At 57.0% G+C, this 15829-nt stretch overlaps 1 protein-coding gene across 2 annotated transcripts in view; it reads right to left on the bottom strand.

Moving 5' to 3' along the window:
- PDE2A (phosphodiesterase 2A) overlaps positions 1-6869 on the bottom strand; it is a 63980-nt gene extending 57111 nt beyond the window's left edge. The window contains exon 1 of one of the 2 annotated variants that reach the window (XM_045894368.3): positions 6685-6869. In XM_045894368.3, coding sequence (XP_045750324.1) covers positions 6685-6810 — 126 coding nt within the window. In that variant the 5' untranslated portion in view covers positions 6811-6869. The remainder of the gene's footprint in view (positions 1-6684) is intronic. The other variant, XM_045894369.3, reaches the window with a different exon arrangement.
- Positions 6870-15829: the final 8960 nt, after the last annotated feature.

Genomic DNA, 15829 nt, shown 5'->3' with positions numbered 1-15829 from the left:
CGCCTTGGAGGTGCTGACCCCCACTTCCTCCTTTTCCAGGTGAGAAAATGCAGCCCAGAAAATGGCCTGGTGCAAGATGACCAGAGAGTGCGAGCCAAGCGATGCCCACACCAAGATTGCAAGATGGGACCATAACATTCGAGTGTTCCAGAAATGGTGTCACTTTTACGGTAGGAAATAGCCCTGTTCAGGCTGGAGTGGTGCTGCTTTTTCATTTTTGCTCGCTTCCCTTCATGCCCCCGCCCCGGCCCTCCCCAAGTCTTCTTGTGCCCCCACCATACCCCCCTGGGCACTGTAGCTGACACCCCATCTCTCAGCACCCTTCCCTCCTCCAGGTCTGTACCTCGGCCCCCTCAATAAAGACAAACACAGATGGGGGATTTCTAGGGGCCAACTCCCTCAGGGTGGGGGACAGGAAAAGCAAAATGCTTGCCACCTGAAGCCACGAGCCAGAGGGCGGGCTCCCTAGAGGAGGTGCCCTGAACTCAAGACTGGAAGGTCCTGGAGCCCTCGGGGCCGGTCATACCTGAGGCAGCAGCTTCGGGGGAGTTGGATCCAGAGTGGAAGGAAGAGACTGAGGCTTACAATTGATATTAGAACCATCGAGTATGTTTAGCATTTTCATAAATTTACATTTTAACTCATTTTGGAATGTACTCATATATTTTGGATTTGAATTTTATTAAATATTACATTTCACAGATTGTTTTAATTTTTGAATTCCGACCACTCTTTGCCCAGGGCAGTTCCCAAGTCTCCACGCTGCAGAAGAGGATGCTAGAGCCCAGAGCAGGGTCCAGGTCTCCTGGTCTCTGTTTAGCCTCAAAGCTCCTGACCCGGGAGATCTTCCTGGGACCTTCTGGACCTTAGAGGGTCTTGACGCAGGCCCAGGCATCTGCTCTCATCCCCTGTCATCCCTTGAGAGCCAACCCAGACACCCAGGGCGGCATTCCCTCTCTCTCTCTGTACCTCCACAGCTGAGTGGCTCCCTCCTCCACCCTCGGGAGTCTGTCTCCTCCCCTCCATCCTCTGCATCTTCCTGCCTGGGCCTCACCACCCTTCTCCGGACCAAACTGCACCAGCCTCCCACCTCACCCCTTCCGTGTGCTCTCTACCCGAGGCCCAGAGGCTTTCCTAACAAGCAGATCTGAGCAGTCCCTGCCCTTCTTTCAACTCCCATCCTAGTGCCCAGTTCCTTCTGGAAAAAGTCCAAATCTCTTTGCTTCTAAGGCCTGCACAATTTGGCCCTGGCGACCTCACCAGCCTCATCACCAGCTTCACACACACACACACACACACACACACACACACACACACACACACACACAGAGAGAGACACACACACACACAGAGCCCACCCTGGGACTCCGCACCCTGGTAGTCCAGGATCCAGCTCCACAGAACTATAGAACCACACTTCCCTCCCTCTGTCTGTCACCAGCAAGCCTTCACATTTGCCATTCACTCTTTCTCTCCGTCCAGAACTTTCTCCTAGCTCATCCCTTAGCTCTCAGATTAGATATGCTTCCTCCTGGAAGCTGCCCAACTTGCCCTCCCTCCCACTCTGGGCTGAATCAGGGGTAGCTACCCTGTCCCACCACGGCCCCTCAGTCTCTCCAGCATTGCCCTCCCCAAACTGCCCACCAGCATCGGTCTTCGTCTGTGCCCCCGCCTCTACCCCATCACCTGCCCAGCATCAGCCCTGGTACCTAGGCCAAGGTCCGCCTAGCTGCCATGGGGCGGATGCACTATGGCTCCAACGTGGGCCAGTGTGTGGCAGAGCTTTAAAGCCCACACTGTGCTCATCTCTACCTCCCACCTCTGTTGGGCACGTAGTAGGTATGTCCACCTTTGAAGGCCTGGCAGTACACAGTGTGTGGCCTGGACAGGCAGGCTGGCATGCTCGGAGTAAGTGAGAGTCCCAGGTTGGGCTGGGGACTTCCTGGAGGAGGCATCTGGGAGGATCCTCCAAGTGTCAGTCTTAAGACAGCAATTGAGGACAAGCCACAGGAAGTGCCCAGCCTAGACGAAGGGCTAGCAGGGTGGGAGCCAAGTCTGCAGGAGGGAGAGTCGGTGGTCAGGGCCCAGGAGGGCCGCTGGAGGGCCTAGCTGTGCATTCAGAAAAGACCTCCAAGAGAAGGGCTCCTTCTGGCTGGTCTGGGGCAGGGAAGAAGGTGGAGATGAATCAAATTGGAGAAAGTGCTAAGACAGAGATGTGGGACAGAAAGCTCTGTCTCTTCTTGTCCGTGAACCCAGAGAGGAAACTGCTGTGGGGCGGCTGGGCAGGAGGAGCGGGGAAGGCTGAGGCGGCACGGAGATACCACGCGTGCTGACCCCAGGGCCAGGCTGGGTGTGGAGGGCTGAGGCTGGCCGGGAGCGTGTCCCCAGCTGTGGCTGGGAAACGTTTCCTGTCTCCTGGCCAGAAGGGTCATTAATAATCATTTACACACCACAGGCAGCCCGGAGGCCAGCCAGGAAGCAGCATGGTGCTGGGGCTGGAGCCCAGCCTGGTGACCAGTAGAGCTGTTTTCTGGGAATTACAGAATTGCTGTGTCCTGCCACCTTACTGTGAAACCTGGCCACATCACCTGACCTCTTGGGTCTCTGGTAACCCTGGTAAAAGGAGGGTCTAAAGGGGAGGCTGCCCAAAGTCCCCTCCCTGCTCTGGGCCTTGGTTTCTCTAGATGGCAGATGGGCTGCCACCCCTACAGGGGGTGATGGACATCTGATGACTGATGTGGCCATCTGGACTCTGCCAAGCGCAGCTCAGGACACACGGGATGGGCAGACCCGGCCCTGCCTCTGAAGAGCTTGCCTTCCAATTGGGAGCTGGAGCCTAACACCATGGGGTGCCCACCTGGAGCCTCACAGAACCAAGGGCACATCAGGCTGGGGAAACAGACGGGAGGGCTGACAGTGTGGCTGGGCTAGCTAGATGGGGTTTCTCTGACACAGGAGGTAGGAGCCCCAGGAGGCCTATTTGGGCACCACTGTGTCAAACTGGTCCCGCCTGGTGCATAGCAGGTGCACAATAAATGTTATAGACAAGAAAACAAGTTGATCTGTTAAATGAGACCCCTGTGAAAGGAGGCTGGGATCTGGAAAGAGCTGCCTAAAAGATGATGATGACAATGACAGTCATTCTGGCCGAAGACAAGGGGGTGGGAAGAGGGGATCTGAAAGCCTGAGGAGGCTGGAGGCCCAGGGATGGCCATCCAAAGCCAGACAGTATTGCTTGGGAAGGATCAACTGCCGCCAAGACCCTTTCTTTGAGTTGAGCTAGAATCTTCCTCAGGCCCAGGCCACATTTCTCTGCCTACTCAACACCCCCTTCCAGGCCCAGCTTCAGCCCACTCACAGCAGAGAACCTTTTGGAAGGTGATACTGAGGCACTGCCCCCAGCCCCCTCCCCTGATGACTCTGCTAGTCTGTGCCTTCCAACCGTCAGGAGTCCTGGCCGTTCTTCCTCCTGAATACCTGTCAGCAGGCCGCCCACTAAGGCTCCCCCATCGCTTTCTCTGGAGGGTTTGACCTGGGTCTTCCTACTGACTGGCATCTCCCCTATCAGACTAGAGGGTCCCCGAAGTGTGACCAGGCTTCCTTTTTTTCAGATAAGGGTCTCTGTGAGGACAGGGACTCTCCCTCCTGTCAGATGTGAGGTCAACAAGAGGAGATAGATTAAGGCCTTCCTGGTTGACTCCCAGCCCAGGGACACTCCCTGAGGGCTACACAGGGAAGGGAAGAGGACAGGTTGGTATGCAGAGGGCGGCTCCTGGCTGCCCAGCACCCCACAGATGATGTGAGCCAGAGAGGGTACTGGGCCAGCCATGGGACGAAGACCTCACAGTTGGCAAAGTCACCCAGTGCCATGCCCGGCCCAAGCCGCTCTTGCCCCAAGGAGACACCACTGGGGATACCAGCCAGGCCCCACGGCCTGTGCCTGAACCCCTCCCCACCGTGGAGCATTGTGAGGTGGTAGTAAACACAGTAAGCCTACAACACGTGCATCCTCTCCCCGCCCTCCTCCAAAGCCCAGCCCAAAACACGACACAGACCAAAAGGAAAAGAACAAAGGTTCCCAGAGCACGACATCACCAGCCGCCTGCCTGTCCAATGCCTGCTCAGCCGGAAACCCAAGACAAAGGCCTCGGTCAAAGTGAGGAGGATGAAGGGCAAAGGGTAGAGGCAGCTTAGCTTGGGGTGGGCCATGACAGAACGTCACTGGGCATCTCTGGGGACCTAACTGGGAGGGAAGCAAGGACAGGATGGCAGCCAAGTCCTCCCTGCACACACACATCATTCCACAAACATTTATGGGACACCTGCTGTATTCCACGCACCTCAAACATTATATACCTCATTCCTCACCCCACACACCTTGTGCCTGCCCCCCCACACTGCTAACTCACTGACACCCTTCACACACCCCTCACCCCTCACCACACACCACACACCAACAGCTCACAGGGAGAAAAGATCACATAATCCACACGTCACACTGAAAAGTCACACAGCTCACACACCCACACTTCACGCCACACTCACACTCAACCTCCCACTGCACACATCACACACCCCACACTCACCTCCCCAACCACAGATACACACACATCCAATTAAATTCAACACACACACCACCTAGACAGAGAGACACACCCTGCATAGATAATGTGCACACCTAATGTCACATGTTCGTGGACACACACAGACCCGTGGCACAGACGATCCCACCGGCACGTTGCCGCCTCCTGCCCATGTGCACGTGGGCACACACACACACACACACACTTAGTCAACCAGCCCCTTGCCTTGGACCCCTCGGCCCAGGCTGCTGCACCCTTCCCTATGCGGAGTGGCACCCACGGCCATGACACAGACACATGACACTCCAACACCAACACCCAGGTCCTAAAACATTTCCCAAGCAAGCCCAGGATGCACCACCGAGACTCTAAGCCACCTAGGCTGCAAACACACTCGGGCCCACACACAGCTCCCCCACCCCCACACCCCTCCACCAAGATGTCCAACGCAACCCTTCATCAGGCCCCCACAGTGGCTCTTCCTGGCTACACGCAACAGCTGAGAACATGCGCAACCGCACACAAACCCCCCCGTGCAGGCTGGCCCTACAACTCCACCCCATGGAGACAGACACAGCACATACACTCATGTTCCCTGTACACACAACACTCATACATACAGCTTCCACTCCGCACTCACAATGCAGCCTTCCTAGCTGCACATGACATGCAACCCCATGCATGCAATCTTCACCCTTGCCCTAAGCCCCCATGCATCCCTCCAAATCATCGCGCTGGTGATGCCACATACAATATACTACATGGCACATCACAAATGATCACACACAAGGCACACCCAACACATGCAATGTGGCCCATCCTACACAAACACACACACCCCAGACTCACCCAGCCCCAGAAAGCTCCCACCACAGGTCACGGGCACCAGATTGCAGTCTACTCCCCCATTCCCCCATCCCAAGCCCCCAGCTGCCCCCAGTCAAGACCAGCACAGTGCGGATGGGGGATTTATAAGTTATGAACCCCAGTGCTCCACGGCACAACCCCCACCCACCTTAGATCCCTGGGCACCGCCCAAGGGCTGTGCCTTCCATGGTTAGTCCCTTCCACCAGCGCCCACACCGTGCCATGCCTGACGACATAGGGCAGGCAGAGGTCCTGGGTACACTGGCCCCACACTCTGAGCCTACCGCTTCCTCACCCCAAAGCAGAAGCAGATAATAAGGGGAAGAGATGATCACAGGGTGAGACCCTAGAACAAAGATAGAGACCTAGAAAAACGGGGGTGGGGAGGGGTGATGGACAGACTGAGAGAGATGTACATGGGCAAAAGGGACCAAAAGAGAGAAACGGAGGGGCAGAGAGAGAGGATGCTCAGAAAGATTCAGAAAAGGCAGAGGAGAAACCAGAGAATAAAGTGGGACCAACACACTAGAGAGAAATAAGAGGAGAGGGTGAGACCCCTAAAAGACTAGATGACCGCCTACACGAGTGGGTAGGAAAGCAGGAACCAGGTGGGAAGGGGTCCTGCAGAGAAAAACACAAGCTGTGATAGAGGCATTTGGACCCTGGGGTACAGTCCCAGGTGAGGACCGAAGACCAGATGTTTGAGTGGGAATCTGGGTGGGGGCACAGATGAGGCTGTGGAGTAGAGGCTCAGGGGCTTGGGGTGAGGCTCCAGCTGTGACATGGGGTCCTGGCTGAGAGCTGGGGGTTCAGGTGTTCTGGGTGTACCTGGAGTCCGATATATATATATATAGTCGGTGTTCAGGGGTTTGGGCAGGGGTCATCCACTCATCTGGGAAGCAAGGGGTTCCAGGTTTGAACAGAGCTCTTCGTGGGGACTGGGGTCCTACTGTGGATTGGGAGTTCAGAGCTTGGAGTGGAGTCCCAGATCCGAAAAGGGTTCAGAGTCTGGGGTGAGGTTTGGACTGCGAGCTGGGGATTCAAGGGCTCCGGGTATGGGCTGCAGTCCCAGCACAGGAGTGGAATTCCGAGCTAGAGAAGGGGGCCCCACCTTGAGGAGGGTTCAGGGGCAGAGTGAACCACGGAGCCGTGCCCTCACGCTCCTTGGAAGACCCGGCCGGGCGCTCGCCCGACACCCGGTCCTCCTCGTGCCCAGCGCTGGGGGCCCCCCTACCTGCAGGCTGTCGGCGCATGGCTGCGGCGGCGGCGGCGGCGGCTCGTCCGGCTTGAGGAAGACCTGCTGGCCCCGCCTGAGGAATTGAACAACAGCGATGAGGATGTGGTGCAGCACCAGGACCATGCTCACAGCCGCCCGCCCGCCCGCCCGCCGGCCCGGCCGCTGCGCTCGGTCAGCGCGTCCGCGACAGCTCCGCCGGGTCCGCGCGAGGGTCCGCCCCGGCCCCGCCCCGCCCCGCCCACTCCCCGCCCCCCGACCGCGCGGCCCCGCCTACCCTCCCGCCACCGCGAGCTGCACCTCTCCGCTTGTCCGACCTGCGGACCCCCAGGGTCCCCTCGCCTGGCTCTCACCTCCCTTCTCTCTCCGCTCGCCAGACTCTCGCAGCTTGTCCGCTATGGGGATCCCCCACCAGGTAGCCAGCTCTCAGCTTCCGCTCGCTCCTCTGGCCCCTCGCCCCTCCTGTCGCTACCTCGCCTCTCGGAGTCCCTCTCTTGTCTGATCGCGTCCTCTCCCCCCACTTAGAAAGTCCTGGGGCCCCGGCCAGAACCCCAAGCCAGAGACCAGCGCAGTGACGGGAGTGGGGGTGGGGGGGAGGCGGAGGATAAGGGGCGGGGAAAGGGGCCGCCGACCCGATGCAAGGAGCCCCGGGCGCTCCTCCTCAGGAGAAACGGGGAAGTCGGGGAGAATTTTAGAGGTCGCCCAGCGACGGACAGGCCTGGGGCAGTAGCCAGTCTGTGAGGGGGACACGTGCACACAGACACACGAGCACACACACGGACAGGGGCACCACTCCTGAGTGAGGGGTAGGGGCCCCGGACCCCCAGCACGGGGCAGGCAGGCCTGCGTTGGCGTCCCCGGAAGCCGGAGAGGGTGCAGGCCCCAGGGCCACACAGTCCACAGTTCGCCGGTGGGACCCGCGCGTCCGGAGCGCAGTTCTCCGCAGAGCGGCCTCTGTGCTCTGGCGCCTGCGACAGCCGTGACGCTTCTGCGCCCCCTGCTGTCCTATCGCGGCAGCACAGCCCGGCCCTATTTGCCGTCTGCCTGGCAAGGAAAGTGGGGGGCAGGCGGAGGGAGGAGGGGTCACCTGGGTCAGCTCCCTGCCTGGACCCACCCAGTTCCTAGCCTCCACTTGCCGTGAGATCTGCTGGGGTGGTAGGACGTGTTTGGACTGGAGGGTGCGCTTTGGATCACACCTGGCCTTTGCCTGCGACTAGCTGCATGACCTTGGTCAGATTCCCTCCTGTTTCTGGGCCTCAGTTTTCCCATCTCTTTCACAAGACTGCCAGGATAATCAACCTCGATAAAGGTGGGAAGGCAGCCAGGGTCCCCTGACAGCCCTCGCTGTGGTCTGCCCTGAATCCTTCCCACTGCACTGCGAGCCCCTCTCTCTGCAACAGCCCCCTCCCCCACTTGCAGGGTGACTCAGTGAGCCCCCTGCCTCCCCACCTCATGGGGCTGATTCATCTGGGTCCTTTTTCCCTGGGGAGTGATTTCCTCCACGTTGAGTCACTGAGCCCAGTCCTGGACACAGTCCAGGCCCCTGAAACACAGGCTGGGCCAAACCCTTTCTGTGCCATCAGCTCAGGGGGAGACCCTCCGAGCTAGGATTTCTCCCACCTCTGTTTCTGAGGCCCAGCTCTGAACATGCTTCTTCCTCTGCTTAGGCACCTTTAAAGACTCCCTACCACAAACACAAGAAAGCCCAAATCCTCAGTCTGACATGGCAGGCCCTCTGTAATTTAGCCCTGACTTATCTTCCTAGCTTTGAACCTCTTGTCACCACTCCTTAAATTTATACTTCCTCCTTTACTCAGCTGGGTGACTGACTCATCCTCCCCTCTAGACCCTTACCCATGCCACGCTATCCCTGATGCCCTCCAGATCCTGTCCGCCTGCTTATCACTCAGGGGCCAGAGGCCCACCTCCTCCAGGAGGCCTTCCCCTGATGCTACCTTAGTCCTCTGGGTCCCCCTTCTTGTGTCTTTCCTGGGAGTCATGTCTGGGAACATGGGGAGGAGTGAGATCCAAGTGATCCCGGCCAAGTCGATGTATTTTAGTTTATCTTCAAATTGGGGGAATGTGGCCTCCTTTTTAATACCCTAGAAATCTACATGGGCTAAGATGGTGTAAAGGTTCTGGCCCAAAAAAGGGCCTCCCTTCCTTTTTTGGCCTCAGTTTCCTGCTCTGTAAAGGGGGTGACCAATGTAAAGGCTATATGAAAGGACTGAGTGTGAGCCCAGTGCACAAATCACTTGGCAAATCCTGAGCACCTGTCAGTCCTGGGCTTTTATAGTGTGGCTGGGACACAGGTCCCCAGGAGGTAGCTGTTAGAGCTGCTGGCCAGAGCTGTTCTTCAGGGGAAGCCATGTCAGCCCGTGCAATCAAGAGCTGAGCCTGGCCTAGCACAGCCACCGTCACTTGGGCTCTCAGCTCTAGGCAGAACCTCCATAGCACTCAGCTCGTGAGAAGTGATTTCGTAAATCTTCCTTGGTCATCTTATACTGCAGCTCAGTGGCTGGAGCCCCAGGTACGTGCTCTCTGCGTCCTTCAACTCATATTTAGTCTGCATCAGTCCTTCAGATTCAAGCATTCCTCTGAGGCTTGGAGTCCTAACTCTGTCATAGACTTGCTGTGTGATTCTGAGCAGGCCACTGAACCTCTCTGGGCCTGATTTTCCCCACCCGTGAAATGTTAATACACTAGATTCAAGAAACAAGCTTCTTTCTTTTGATGCTTGCCAGGTTACAGAGGCTTTTTCAAAAACATCCCCCCATATAATCCTTGAAATTCGAGGCTCCTCGAGGTTCCTCGAGATGGCAAAGTGACAGACCGTGCCCAAGCCCTCATTGCCAGGAAGTGACTCTTCTTCCAAGGCTAGGACTCCTCCATCCGTTCCCCCCCCTCCCCCCCCCCCCCCCCCCGCCAGATCCCTGTCTGCCAGTTCTTCATTCTGTGATTCTCTGTTGGGTTCTCACCCTGCCTCATGCCTGGGACTCCCCCATCCCAGGTATTTTTAAATGTTCCCAGGTGATTCTAATTTGCTGCCAGGTTTGAGAACCCTGGATGAGCTGCATCTTGTTCCCGGCTGACCTCAGTCCCATGGAATCGAGGGACAGGGCTGGCCCCTAGGGCCTGAGCGTGTACATCTGGAGCTGGCGGCCTCTGTGTCTGAGGGGCTCTAACATTTATTCAACACTTACTATGTGCCTCCCATTTCAGCTTCTCAACAATGCTATAAGGTCAGATCTGTTATTAGCCACATTTTACAGATAAGGAACTCTGAGGCACAGAGAGACCAAGTAACTTGTCCACAGTCACACAGTTAGTAATGGAGCCAAAATTCAAACCCGGGCCATCTGGCTCCAATATGTGCCCTAAATTCATGCTCCACATCTTAAAGAAAGGCATGTGAGAAAAACAGATTTTCCCACCTCTCCTTTTGTCCCCAACAATGTTGTGACTGAGGGTTCTATGCTCCCAGTCCCTGAACCCTCTGCCCATCTCTGCCACAAGGAAGCCTAGCCCCAGGAATGCCTGGCCCAGCCCCGCTACACACTTCTTTTCATCACCCCACCTTACGGGCCACTCTAACTGCCCAGTGGCCCAGCTACTGAGTATTTTTAGGAAAAAGTGACTCAGCCAACAGCCTGTCAACCTGCGTACCAGGCCCCCCAAATCCCTGTGGGTCACTGTGCCCACAAAGCACTTTGTCATCCGGGCCAGGAGAGCAGACTTTCCTGCCCGCCATCCCTCCGGCTGACCCCCAATAGACCCCCAATCTGCTCTCATTCCCCATGCCCACATGGCCTACTTCCATAAGCCTGTCTGGTGCCTGACATGCATCCATCCTGTGGCTGCTAACCATGGTCACACTCCTGGAAGCCCAGCTTCAAATCTGAATGACGTCTGCCCTGACATACTGGGTGACCTCAGGCAATGTTCTGGCTCTGTCTGGCCTCAGACTTCTCAGCAACTGTAAAAGTTGGCCTGGTTCTTGTTGAGGGCTCAGGCAGCTCAGGTGGAGGGAGGCAGCTCAGGTGGAGGGAGGCAGCATCCAGTAGGCCTAGCTGGTCACAAAGCAGCTTTCTTGGACAGGCAGGCCTGCCTGTGCATGCCGGACCCAAGGACTGTGAACAAGGACCAGATCCCAATATGGGAGGCTCCTCAGGAGAGAGTGTGCATGACTCAGTCTTTCCATGACTTGGGGTTTGGAGCCCAGGGACTCTACCATCCTAGGGGCCCTGCAAAGGGACGATCCAAGAGCGCCTGGAGGAAGCTGACATCTCTGCAAGTTCCGTGCCCATCTACAGCCTGTCCTCCATGCTTCGGTCCTGGAGGGAGCATGGGCATAAGCCACCCTTAGGTAGCTGTGAGTGTGTGCAGGTGTGTAAGGCCTTACACCCAGGCCATTGACATGGTGAGGGTGAAGGCGGGAGAGGGTGTGACTACAGGTTTGTAAGTTTCTTTGTGGGGGTGCGCGGTACTTGCATGCTATAGCTGAATTTGTGCAGGTGTGTACCTACGGGATGTGTGTAGATGTGTGTGTGCGCACGTGGGTCTGTGTGTGCAGGTGTGTGTATGCACACACGCAGGCGTGTGAACAGTTGTGGGTGTGCATTCACGGGTGACTGTGTGTGCAAATGTGGGAGTATGTGTGTACTCAAAGGCACACCTACCAGAGGTGCTGCCGTGGCCACCAGCCCGGGTCAGCTCTGGGCATCCCTTGCCCCAGATGTGGGGTAGCCCTCACAGAGAGGGGATCTGGCCACAGGCAGGTGCTGGGAAAATATGGATTTTGGCTCTGGGTGAACAGGGCCTGCTCGCAGAGCCCCAGCAGCAGCTGAGTGGAGAAGAGCACAGGCTGAGCTAACTCAAGCCCAGGGCATATGGGGATGGGGGTGGGTCAGCCACAAATCTCATCCATTTCCATGTTATTTGTATACACATTTGTCTGCAGCAGATGGCCAGGTCCATGACCCTAGAGGGGTACGGGAACCCATAGGATTCTGGCCCAGACCCGTCTAGGACCTGCAGGCTCACATCTGGGCTGAGGTCCACAGGACTCGGCCTTGGCCCATGTTAGGCCTTGGTATCTGCTCCTTATCTTCTACAAACCCCAAGATCCTTCCACCACCACACAAGGCCTCCCCAGGACACCATAATCACACACACACTCACCATCTTCCCACAGATACACATACGCACTCCTACACATACACACACACACACACACACTCCTATACCTATAAATACGCTCACATGACTCCTACACACAGAGGCACAGGGGGGCATGTCTGCCCCGGGGCATCCTTCAGGGACCACTGTGCCTCCCTCCTGAGGCCCATACCTGCTGGAGTAATCTTTTCTGCAGCCTCACCCACACTCAGTGGCTCCCAGTTGCCTGCAGGACAAAGCTGGAGCCCTTCAAGGCCCTTAACCCTCACCATCGAACAAACTTCCTTGCAGGCCACACCTACACTGCCTTCTGGCCACACTCCTCATGGGTTCCAGATCCACCAACCAGCACTTGCCATCATTCTGCGCTTTACCAGGTGCTCATCCTTCCCACTGTGCTGTCCACTCCAGCCAACAGGACTCTCTGTTTTGTTCATTGCTGTGACCCAGAACCTAGAACAAGGCTCAACCCAAAGGAATTGCTCAAAAAGATATCTTTTGACTACATAAATCAGTGGTAGAATCTTCCTTCCTGCCTGGTCTGCTCCCTTATGTAGGATTTGCCCAACTGTATCTGTTTCCCTGTGTGCCTCCCCAGTCAGACCTGTTGCCCCTCCGGGAAGAGATGGGTCTGACTCAGCTCCATGTGTGCATGTCCAGCTCAGGGCCAGGCACAGAGAGTAGGAATGGGGGAATGGATGTGGGGGCAGAGCCCAAGGCATTGTGACCCCCTTAGTAGGCATAGGGATGTCTGGAAGATTGGGCCATCTGGGCCAATCACACAAAGCCTACATGTCCCAGGGAAGAGGCCTCCCAACTGCCTTCCTTCATCTGAGCCCCTTTCTAAAGTCACTCTGACTAGCCTCTGCTTGCACACTTCCAGGGACAGGGAGCTCGCTTTCTTAGCAGCCAACCCCTTCCTATGTGGGATGGCTCTGCCTGATGCTGACTCCTCCCACAGCACCATCCTGTTAAACCCTGATCATCCTGAGCTACGATTCCCATGGAAACCAGGAAGGAAGATAAGCAAAAAGAGAGGCAGATCCTAGCTTTCTCAGCAGCTCTACCAATCTTTCCAGCTTCGGGAAGAGGTGGGAAAAGGAGCTCTTGGCTCCTAGCCTGCCCCAGGGAAAGGCAAATGGGTTTAAGGTGCTCAGGCCCCCCTAACACCAACCACCATCCTCAGGAGCCTGGGGTGGTGCAGAGACAGTGCAGTGCTAAGAAATTCTTCAGCAACCTCCACTGAGCCCCATCCCCCTCACTGAGCCCCACCCCTCACTGAACCCCATCCTCTTCACTGAACCCCACCCCCTTAGTGAACTCCCATCCTCTTCACTGAACCCACACCCCTTCATTAAGCCCCACCCCCTTCCTGAGGCCCATCCCCCTTCTGAGCCCCATCCCCTTCCTGAGCCCCCTCTTTTCATCCCCCACACCCCTACCCACACCCTATCTCCTCCCCTCACTGGAGCCTCCTGCCCTCCAGTCTGCAGGACCATGAGGAGTACTCTGACTCCAGCCCTAGGAGTGCCACGTGGAGATGCTTCCTCCCGAGCCCTGACTCACAGGCCGGGTGGATAGAGGATGGCAGGCTGGTCCTCAGCCAAGGGTGGCTGCCCAGACTCCCACCCAGCCCTGCCTGGACAGCTGCAGCCCACAAGCCGCCCCGCTTTCCTCCACCAGCTATTCCTGGGCTGGCCCTGCTCCAGAGGGGCCTCAGGCTGCAGTCCGTCACTGACCCCAGCAATCCCCACCCCCTCACACACACCAGGGTTGCTCAGAGCTGAGCCCATGAGAGATACCGAGGCACAAGAAAGTCTAAGCAACAGGAACTCAAGGGCCCGTGCTCTGAAAATTCCCTGCCAACGCAGAGACCATCATAAAGGGAAGCCCCTGTCTCTTGCTTTGAGGTTCCAAGAACTCCCAGAGCTTTGTGTTCTAAGAAAATCAAGCCTCTATTATATTGTTCCTTTATTTCAAGAATCTGTGCTTCTTATATTCTACGCATGCAAGAGCATGGAGTCCTGAGAATGTAGGTGTCCAGGATTCCATGATCCTAACTGCCTGACAAGCCAGATCTCCATTAGTGTCTCCATGCCCCTCAGAGCCTGCCAGTCTGGGGCTTGAGTCTCTGTGAGTACCAGGTAAGAGAGAGGGCCCCAGCGAACCCCTGCACATGCCAGGTGAGGTACGTTCCACCTCCGTCCTCTTGCTAACACCGCTGTCCATCGCCCTCCTCTCTGCTAATTAAATCTCAGGCAACTTTAAAGGGGGAAGGGAGGGACTGCCATCAGGGACTACCCTCTAAGTGCCAGGCCCACCTGGCTGATTCTCTCATTTAATCCTTATGATATTATTAGCCTGACTTTACAGTTGGTAAAACTGAGGTCCTGGGGCATGAGGTCATTTGTGTAAAGTCACATAGCTAGAAATAGTAGAACAGTAATCCAAACTGGGCCCCATGGCAGACCCATGCCTCTCGGTAGCAGGCTGACTCCTGAGAAGAGCCCAGGGGGCCTCCTTCCTCGCTCCTTCCTTGGCCCAGGTCCCCGCTGGGGCAGCTTCTCCTGCCCAAGCCGCCCCAAGCTCCAGAAGCCAGAGACTGGGGCTCCCTCTTCTCTCGCCTCCCTGAGCCTAGAGCCGGTCACATTTCCTGTCTTGATTGATCCAAAGGCGCTGGATCCCGCAAAGACTCGCAAAGACTCCGTGGTGGGACCGGGAGATGTGGCGTTTCGTTTCTAAGCAGCCGTCGCTATGGAAGCCAGGTGCTGCCTGCCCGAGGCCTAGCAACGAGGCCGCGGCGGGGGGCGGGGCGGGGCGGGGGGCGTTGCCAGGGGCTTCCAAGGTAGCCCGCGAGAGAGGGGCGTGGGCTACTCCAGCCTGGAGTCCAGAGACAGTGAAAGGCAGAGACACTGTCAGAGAGAGGAAGATGCAGGAAGGCGGGAGAAGACAAGAGCTGGTCAGAGTCACGGAGACCACATACTTCGACGGTTGGCAGGGAAGGACTGACTCCCAGACATGCCTGACTCCCGGGGAAGGGAGAGGGTGTGCCAGAGAGCCGCCGGGGATGACAGAGATGGATGGACGTGTGACCGGAGGAGATAAGCCTGGGGCAGGAGGCAATACCGTCAGACAATAAAGGAAAAGAGGACTAGGAATGGAGGGGCAGGCGGGGCAGCAGAGACTTGGAGGCAGGGCTGATGGCAGCAGGGGCAGGACTGTGGCAGTATGAGGACAAGGGCACCAAAGTCACAGGAGGCCTGAGCTGGCCCCTCCTCCTGGGTCTGCCCATCAGTGGCTTGGGTGTCACCAGCCTTGTACCACACCCTCTCCCCCACCCAGCCTTTCCCCCAGAACACAGAAGCATCTAGGCCCTCAAAAAAGAGGCTGGTCAGAGGTCCCATGTCTCTCTAACCTCCCAGGGACAGGTCTTGCCCAAGATCAGACAGTGAGGTACTGTCTGAAATGGGAGGAGGCAGGCATTGGGAATCCCAGTCCAGAGCTCTTCCCCCCCTCACAGGAGTCGGACCACTCCTTGGTTTCCCATGAATGTGGTCTGCAGGCACACGTGTCCCCCTACCAGAGTGAAGAAGATGACAGAAACTAACATGGGACCCTCTTTATTTCCTTCTTCCTCAACAACCCTGCGTCGGGACACCGGGCACCCAAGGATGGAGCAGACAGCATCTGGTGGAGAGATGGCCCACACCTGTCCCTCTCAGGGGTGTGACTAGGAAAGGCAGACTCTGGGGAACCCCGGGTGGCCTGGCTGCCTGGGGACAGGGAAGTGGCAGGCACTTCACAGACAACATATGACAATCTCATTTGATCTTCACCGTAACTTGTTATAGATGAGAAGACCAAGGCCCCCAAAAGGAGAGTGACTCATTTTAACTAACCACCACCAGCCAGCAGGTGCCTGAATCCGGACCTGAACCCAGGTCTCCGGGGGCCAGTGCCAGTTGGA

This window comes from Mirounga angustirostris, unplaced genomic scaffold (assembly GCF_029215605.1).
Source record: "Mirounga angustirostris isolate CCGP_5_RB_7025 unplaced genomic scaffold, mMirAng1.0.hap1 SCAF_13, whole genome shotgun sequence".
NCBI lineage: Eukaryota > Metazoa > Chordata > Mammalia > Carnivora > Phocidae > Mirounga > Mirounga angustirostris.
The sequence above is the reverse complement of the archived record's forward strand: the minus strand, read 5'-3'. Positions and strand labels throughout refer to the sequence as shown.